The sequence below is a fragment of the Mirounga leonina genome, unplaced genomic scaffold (genome assembly GCF_011800145.1).
Source record: "Mirounga leonina isolate KUSES-001 unplaced genomic scaffold, KU_Mleo_1.0 Mir_53, whole genome shotgun sequence".
Lineage (NCBI taxonomy): Eukaryota > Metazoa > Chordata > Mammalia > Carnivora > Phocidae > Mirounga > Mirounga leonina.
Window position 1 is genome coordinate 84,013,216 of NW_023270807.1, and position 9,238 is coordinate 84,022,453.

The 9,238-nt window shown below is 38.7% G+C and overlaps 1 protein-coding gene across 5 annotated transcripts in view; it reads left to right on the plus strand.

Annotated features, from left to right (window-relative positions):
• The window catches only part of AKAP7 (A-kinase anchoring protein 7), a 177,101-nt gene extending 171,564 nt beyond the window's left edge, over window positions 1-5,537 (plus strand). For 3 of the 5 annotated variants that reach the window (XM_034990648.1, XM_034990649.1, XM_034990646.1), the window contains one exon: window positions 4,403-5,537. In XM_034990648.1, coding sequence (XP_034846539.1) covers window positions 4,403-4,608 — 206 coding nt within the window. In that variant the 3' untranslated portion in view covers window positions 4,609-5,537. Of the gene's footprint in view, window positions 1-3,527 lie in introns of all 5 variants that reach the window. The other 2 variants (XM_034990647.1, XM_034990650.1) reach the window with 1 other exon arrangement.
• Window positions 5,538-9,238: the final 3,701 nt, after the last annotated feature.

Here is a 9,238-nt window from a genome sequence, read left to right on the forward strand (position 1 = left end):
TATAAACACTATCTTGTAAGATTAAGATAAAGTCCTTTAAGTATTACACAATATGTTCATTCCTTCTTACTAATAAAAAGAGTCTTAAATTGCCCGCAAATATGGTATCAGTAATGAATTTCTTTATCTTTCTTTTGATAATATCCTGACGTATTTATGTTCAGTAACTTCTATGTAGATATTATGGAGTTGAAGCTTACTCAATTCTAAGCATATTTTGCACCACAAATGTTCTTTCTAGAACTTTTGATCATGAGTCTTGAGTGCCATATTGCCACTTCTGAGGGGAAAGCAGTTGCTAAGGGCTCCCACTGGTAGCAAGTCTAGATGAGTCTTTAAGCTATCTCTCATCTGCTTGGATGTTTCTAGGAATGATGGTTATAAACAGAGTTGGTCCTGGACATGTGTTAAATAGAAGTGGTGGGGCTCAGAAGGAGGGTTGGAGACCAATTCTCACCCTTAGCATATGTGCTTTTGTACTTAATCCCTGTCATATGTAAGGATAGAAGGTAATTATCCATCCTCCAGCTCACACCCTTAGTAACTACCTGTCCCAGATCTGAGGGTGCGAGCACAACACTGGGCTTTTGCCTTCTGGAGGCCATGGGTGATATTCCAAAACTGAGCTGACCTTTATGTGTGAGCAGTCTAGTTACTTCTTTTTCTTCCCCAGCTTTATTGAGATATAATTGACATATGACACTGTGTAAGTTTAAGGTACAGAATGTGATGATTTGATACACCTATAGATTGCAAAGTGTTTGCCACAAAGACATTAGTGAACACATGCTTTACTTCACATAATTATATTTTAAGATTGTTGGTATAGTGAGAACATTAAAGCTCTACTCTCTTGCAGCATTCACGTGTATGATATAGTGTTGTTAACTATAATTGCCATGCTGTCCATTAGATCCCCAGAACTTACTCATCTTATAACTGAAAATTTGTGCCCGTTGGCCAACATTCCTCATTTTTCTACTCTTGCTCAGTCCCTGGCAACCACCATTCTACTTTCTGTTTCTTTGAGTTCAGTGTTTCTAGATTGCACATATAAATGAGATCACACAGTATTTGTCTTTCTCTGACTTCTTTCCCTTAGCATAATGCCCTCAAGTTCCATCCATGTTGTCACAAATGGCAGGATTTCCTTCTTTTAATGGCTGAATATTTCATTTTATATAAATACCACATTTCATTTTCTTTATCCATTCATCAGTGTACACTTAGGTTGTTTTCTTGTCTTAGCTATTGTGAGATATATTGTGATGAACATGGGAGCACAGATATCTTGTTGGGATTATGATTTCATCTTCTTCAGATATATACCTAGAAGTGGGATCACTGGATCATATGGTCATTCTACTTTTAATTTTTTGAGAACCTTCCATACCGTTCTCCATCATAGCTGCACCAATTTACATTTCCATCAGTAGTGCACAAGGGTTCCCTTTCTTCCACATCCTTGCCAGTATTTGTTACCTCTTATTTTTTTGATAATAACTATTTAATAGGTGTGAAGTGATATCTCACTGTGGTTTTGATTTGCATTTCCCTGATGATTAGTGATATTGAGCACTTTTCATGTACTTGTTAACCATTTGTATATCTTACTTGGAAAAGTGTCTATTCACATCCTCTGCCCATTTTTAAATTGGATTGTTTGTGTTTTTGCTATTGAGTTGTATGAGTTCCTTATGTATTTTGAATACTAACCCCTTCTCAGATATATGATTTGCAAATATTTCCTCCCATTCTGTAGATTGCCTTTCATTTTGTTGATTGTTTCTTTTGCTGCGCAGAAGATTTTTAGTTTGATATAGTCCCACTTGCTGATTTTTACTTTCATTGCTTGCTCTTTGATGTCATCCAAAAAAATCATTGCTAAGACCATTGTCAAGCAGCTTTTTTTCCTTTGTTTTCTTCTAGAAGTTTTCTGGTTTTAGGTCTTATGTTTAAGTCCTTAATCCATTTTGAGTTAATGTTTGTGAGTGTGCATAAGATAGGAGTCCAGTTTCATTATTTTGCATGTGGATGCCCAGTCTTCCAAGCACCATTTATCGAAGAGGCTATCCTTTCGCCATTGTGTTTTCTCGGCTCCATTGTCAAATATTAGTTGACCATATATGCATGAGTTTATTTCTGGGCTCTAGATTCTGCTCCATTGGTCTATGTGTCTGTTTTTATGCTAATACCATACTGTGTTGATTATTGTTGGATGTTCTGTATATATCTGTTAGGTCCATTTGATTTAAAGTATAGTTCAAGCCCACATGATTTTCTGTCTGGATGATCTATTCATTGTTGAAAGTAGAATATTAAAGTCTCGTACTATTATTATAATATGCTGTCTGTCACTCACTTGAGATCTATTAGTATTTGTTTATCATATTTAGGTGCTCGAATGTCTTTCCCTTCAGTCATCTGCCTTTCTGGGTCAACAGCTCAGTGGAAGGAGATGAGGGACTAAATGGGCATGAGAGATGAGCTCCTTGTGTTTTTTCCCAGTTAATGGAGACAAGGAAGAGAGTGAGTGGGAAATGTCTAGCATAGGAGGAATAGGTGAGAATCAGCCCTTTTGCAGTAAAATGAAAGGTAGAATAATTAAACCTTGATCATCACTAGCAGGGAAATAAAATGGCCATAAAGTATTTTTTTAAAAGATTTTATTTATTTATTTAAGAGGGAGAGAAAGAGAGAAAATGAGCGAGTGAGCAAGAGCACAAGAGCAGGGGGAGGGTGAAGCAGACTCCCCTGCTGAGCAGGGAGCCCAATGCAAGGCTCAATCCCAGGACGCTGGGATCATGACCTGAGCGGAAGGCAGATGCTTAACGGACTAAGCCACCCAGGTGCCCCGTGGCCGTAAAGTATTAACATCTAGTAATTTACTCTCATCATCCTAACTCTTGAAGAGTTTCTTATTTCTTAAATTGCAGTGATCGCACTGAGAGTAAAAAGAATATTAGTTTTACAAGCTTATTTTAAACCAGTTCCTAGCAGTAGTAACTGCCTTTGTCTTTCTGGGCATGCTGAGAGTTGATTACCAACCAACCTATGGGCCAAACATTTAAAACACTAGGGATCCTAAGTAGTTAGTTGATTGGGAAATCTTGATCGCCTGACATTTGGCAGTGGCGAAGGAAAAGCAGACGCAGATCTAGTTGGTGAATTCACGTGCCTGAGGCTCCAGGTGATGGGCACATGGACTTTAATAGTAGCAAATAGCCATGGATGAGAGAAGAACAATAATTCTAGAAATGGGAAGCTTCCAGCATGGCGAGGTGGCATATTTTTAGATTGGGGTTAATGAACTACTTTTCAATCTGAAATCTTCAGGAATAGGCAGTTTCCTGTTTCTGCAAATACCAAATGAAAGGCCAAGCCATTATTCTTGGATTTATAGATCCAATTTACCAGATTGAAAGGACACTTGCTCTCTTTAACTAAGCGAACTAGCCGGCCCCTGCATGCCGAGTTTCTGTGGCAGTATGACCTCAGTGACCTCTCTTCTCTATTGTGGAATGTAGGTGATAAGAATGGAGGTGAGCCCGATGATGCTGAACTGGTAAGGCTCAGTAAGAGGCTGGTGGAGAACGCGGTGCTCAAGGCTGTCCAGCAGTATCTGGAAGAAACACAGAACAAAAGCAAGCCAGGGGATGGGAGCTCTGTGAAAACTCAAGAGGCTGATAGGAATGGCACTGACAGTGACAACAACAGGAAGTGAGAGCCCAGTGCAGGCAGGCCCCCGCTGCTCCGTGAGAAGCATCCCGCTCCCCTCTGCTGGGTCAACGGACTAATTTGCATTGTGCTGTTTCAGTGTCTCTTGTCCAATCTGTGGAGATTGCCCACCACTTTCATGATCAATGTGTTCGCATTTCTGAAACAGAAGAGAAATGGAGTGCTGGGACTAGCAGAGGAAATTAACTTACAGAAGAATGGCCCAAGTTTCACTTGCCCTCCGCCATGGCCGAGGGAGAGGGAACTTTGGGTTATGCCTCGTGGACTCAAATTAAAGGCCATGGAAAGGGCCTGGCCATCAATGGAATACTGCCATTTATATTGCTTAGCAGGGCATTTGACCACTTTATCTGAGGCCAAAACACACACACAGCTAACAAGTGCTAAGTTTAAATAATCACTGTTGAAATCGTTTTCCATACTGTTGGTCCATAATGTCTCACGTCCGTCCTACATCTGCTGTTGCTAAGCGTTGATTTTTATTTACAGTAAATTGGTTTCGTGCAAATGATATATTTTTGGCAAAATGCAACCTTTTCTATAAAACGTGGGCAACATCTTACAGGTTTCTTTTAACCTTCTTTTGATAAGTCTGTGTGCCATATTTCATGTTTTTCACTGACATTTGTATGTAAAATGTATTATATAATTTTTTTTTCCATAGGCAAGAAACCTATTGGACTCCGGGACTTAATTAATGAAGCTTTGCGTCGAGAAAGGATGAGTCTGAAGTCCAAAGTGAAACAGATAAAGGAACTTTTGTTAAAGCCTGAGACTCAGGCCAGGATTAGGAGGGAGCTTTTTGAAGGAAGATCTGTTAACAACAGTAATCAAGGAAACCAGGTTGATTTCAGTACAACTTTGACATAAGGTCTACATTACTACCATGGTACCCTACTTACTCAATGCAACCTTGTCAGATTATTTCATAGCTCTTTGGTAAATACCAAAGAACTGTTCTGATAGTGTCTACACAACAGGAAGCCAGCATTTGGTAAGGAATTAACAATTTCTTGCCAAAGAAAACTGATTCTGCTCTGTTACGTTTAAAGCTAAACTTGTGTTTCAGCATGTTTGTTTCTGTAATATCAAGAGTTATTTTATAGAAAGGACTTAATTAGCTGTTGTGAGATGTTTCTTGGGTTCTCACAGATAACACATACAGACTGTGAAAAATCATTTACGTACAAAAAATACAGTATTTTAAGGGTCACTTGCCTTCTGTTGATGTGATTTTTATTATTAAATCAGAAGTAGTATTGTCCACACAAGTCTATACCTAGTGTTACTTTTAATGGGAATTTGAATGTTTATTGAACACTAGTACTTGAATGAACATTTCTAAGTGTAATTATTACAATTACTGGTTAAGAATGTTTTATAATATCCATATGTATTATTTTTCAATGATCAAAATGTAGTTTGCTTTTTCATTTCTTAATGAGTAAATGTTTGGGATTTTTATTTTCTACTTTTCTGAAGATAAGCCCTAGGTCTTACTGTATCCCTTATAATCTGAATTTGTTTGCACTGGTTCATTTTTAAAGACAATTCTTGAAAAATTTCCCCCCATATGATAATCATTGGTAACAGCTTTTTCTATAGTCATTGCAAAATTGCTGCTACTAAGAGATCATGATGGAGGGGAAATTGGAGATCAAATATGTAATCATTTCAAATGTAAAATCCAGTTTACTCATGGATTTTAGCTATTTTTTCACTGGGTAAATTCGACATTTATTTATAAATGAGTTTATGCATTTTCATGCCTCTTAATAAATGTACTGTTTTCCCTTGTTGCCTCTCCTCACTTTCTTTCTCATTCTTGGAAGTTGTTGGCTCTGTGCTGGCAGAAGGAAGTCATAAACAGGAGCTCGGATAGTTGTAGTGTTTCTTCACCTTTATTTATGTCCTCCTCCTTCATGCTCAGAGAGCAGTTGCCAGAATACCTTTCAACTTCAGATTTTTAGATCACCTCAAATCAGTCAGCTTCACAGAGAATTAACAACAGAACATTAAATGCAAAGAAAATCTAAATAGCATCCCACAAACTGCTAATTATGTGTCAGTGAAGTGACAGCAGGAGCAAAGATGAAAGGAGCGGATCCTTCCAAATGTAAGACAGGGAGCTGCTTACCATGAAATCCCTTGAAAGGTAGAGGGCTTTCCTGCTCGAAGACAGCTTCCTTAAAAAAACCTGTGAGATAGGAAGCAAAGATATTTTGGGGCCCACCTTGTTTTTCAAATGAAGAAACAGACTCGAGGAGACTGAGTGCCTAACGCAAGGCCGCTGCTGCTGGGAGCTGGCCGTGAGCGACAACCCGACGCCCCTTCTCATCGTTCCAGGGCTGTTTTCACTGTCCTCTAATTCAGGGTAACAGGATTTCAGGAGAAATAGCTCTTCTCAGCCTCTATCCATAAATATCTTTATCCTCAAGGAGCTGGTTCAGTCCTTCCAAACAACTTGAAAGGCTGAAAGAGTGTCCTTTTTTGCCATCCGGGGTCACAGGTCTTTAGTTAAGAATCATCGCTTCCATTGGTTCCATGTCTGTGCACCAGATGATTTAGGCACATTGTGACATTTTTCCCTTCGGTGACCCTACTAGGAAGTTATTGGACTGTTTAACAGATTAGGAAGCTAGGAAACTGGGGCTGTAGATGGTGAAGTAGCTGTAAAGCTAAATGGCTATTTATAAAGCTAATAAAAGGTAGGGCTTCTTGAGACTTGGGTCTTCTACTTCAAAGCCACTGTCTTTCTACAATGCAACACTTCCTCTCCCCCCCCCAAGTATAATACATTTCATGAGTAAAGGATGGGTAACAAAGGGGGTCACTTTCTTTTGACTAAGTAAACTCCCTCGCAGTCCTGAAGTTCTATAACGTATATGAGATCTGTCAGCTGATAGAATGGAACTGGCGGGGGAGGGAGGTGGAGGGAACCCCAGGTATTTAATTTAGGGATTAAAGATTCTAATCCTTATCAATGAAATCTTCATCTAAGCAGGTTTACAAAAATAATGGAAAATACACAATAAAACATGTTTTCTTCATAGTTCCATTCTTAAAAACCAAGTAAGAATTTGTAAAAATCTAAGTTTGGGATCTGAAATATTCAAAATGACCTTTTCCCCACTAATCAGAGTCCTAGAATAATCGCTTGTGGGGTTCCATCACCAGAATATGTTGTCCCAAAATGGTAGTAGTTGGTCTTGGTTTGGTCCAGGAGGTGCATTGTGACTTCTAGACCTTCTGCCACTGAGAAGTGATTTTTTTTTTTAAATAACTTGAACTCACAACCCTGAGATCAGGACCTGAGCTGAAATCAAGAGTTGGATGCTTTACATTCTGTTCTATTTGTGATATTTCTCATCTTGAGGCAGGGAAACTGCAATAGTACATACATTTATGACAAAATTCCAACACTTTTCAGTCACTGGAGAAATAGTAGATCCTATATGAATATTTTAAGGGATGTTAAAAAGTCATTTTCAACAGCAGGACAAGATTCTGTCAGCTTTGAACTTGGTCCTGTTTATAGACTCTTAATATTACTGTATTAATCTACTTCTCAGTCTAGGCTAACTATAGCCCTTTGAGATATACTAGATTTATATAGAGAGCATACTTAAGATTCAAACTGTTCACTCCAAAACCGCAAATGTGCCTCCACCCAGTTATTCCAGTAGCCAGATGTCCTCCTAAGGAGGTAAATAAAGCAGTTTTAACTTCATATTCTAGATATCATTTCAGACCTATGACCAATAAGATATATTTGCACTTTTGCACTCAATCACAGGTACATAAACCAGCTACCACATATGTCACAAATTAAGATTTATTTCATTATAGAATTAAAGACAACGAACCTGTAGTATATCCAAACATAACTTGAATGGATAAACCTGTTGTCAGCCATTGTTTTCATCATATTCAAGAACTCTTCTATAATAATTTTTTCTTTGAACAAACTTTAGATGTATTTCTGAATTCCAATTTTTCTCAGGTAAAGAGAATCCATATAAAAGATAAATAGACCCAATGTACTTAAAATAGTTTCCAAGTGCCTACATGAATTTCATAGCAGCACATATGCTAACAAGACAAAGCCTTGGATTATTTCATTCACAGTAAAAATGAATATTAAAGAAATTCACTTTGAGTCAGTGAATTTAAAATTCTGATGCTAGCTACAGCACTTTCCCCCCGGATCACTGTTCTGGGAGTAAAAAGGTAATTTGAGAGCTGAAGGAAGGTGTTAATTATTATCATCAGTGTAATACACTCAAAACTACTTATTTGCATCTGTTAAGCGCAACTGATAAGTTTAAGCAATTTAGGATGATTTTAAAATGTAAACTGCAGTAGTTATTCTATATATTCTGTCATTAGTCACTTATTGGAAGGTCATTAAGTTCTGTTACAGCATGAAGTTAGGAATAATACAAGTGAGAAATCAATTCATGCTTTCCAGTAAACTTACGTTGCTTTCCCTTTAGTGGTTCAAATTATTTCTGAAAAGCCACTCTCCTACCTATATATTTACATGTTATGCAGTATCCTCTGACCCATCTGCTTGCAGTCCTGTCAACTTGAGCAACTATATGGCATCCGGGGCTCTTGTTCTCAAGTAGCCTCATAGCGAATTGGCACGACTCTTCGGATTATTTCCCACACTTCCTGCCAAAAACCATGTAGGCGCATAGTCGCCATGATAATGTCTTTGAATCAAAGTGCACTGTCCTTTCCTTGCTTATTCTTTAAACCCACATAGATGGTAACTTATCCATAATCTAAAAAAAAAAAAATTTTTTTTGTAAGTGCTCGTGTGGGATCTATAAAGCTGTAGGTGGTGAAAGGACAAAGAATAAGTCTTATTGCTGGACAGGAATTACAGTGCTGAGAAAGGAAACATAAGTGATATGTATGCACCACTCCAAAAAATATCTGATATGGTAATTGAGACAGAGAAAATAGAATGAATATGGAACAGTGGGGAAAAACTAAGTATATCTTTTTAAGACTCTGGAAGGCAAATTTTGAAGCTATTTTTGTCAGGTTTATGCTTGAGAAATATCTTTATGGAGGGGCACGTGGTAAGGGCTTTGGATGATTTCATGGATATGTGTCACACTTAGTGATCTCCCAGCCTCTTTTGAACACCTTCCTATTTGAGGGGAACTTCCTACCTTGTGAGCCCTGTTTCCCCAGGGTAGAGGGCCTGAGGTAGAGGCCAGGAACTCACCTTCTCAGCCTTCTTTGTCACTGGGGTTCAGACCTGGGCTAACCTGGGCTGACCCTGGGTGACCTGGGCTCCACCAAGACAGAGCGTGACTCTGCATGGAATCAACCCATTCTGGAGAGGACAGTGGGGAGACAGACATCCAGCTCTTAGAAACAGTAGTGGCAAAGATGCCCTCTGGGGGCTCCCATACCCTGTGTGGGTGGTATACAGTGGCAGAGGGTAGTGGCCACAGGGCTCCCCTGGAGCAGCTGGTGGTGT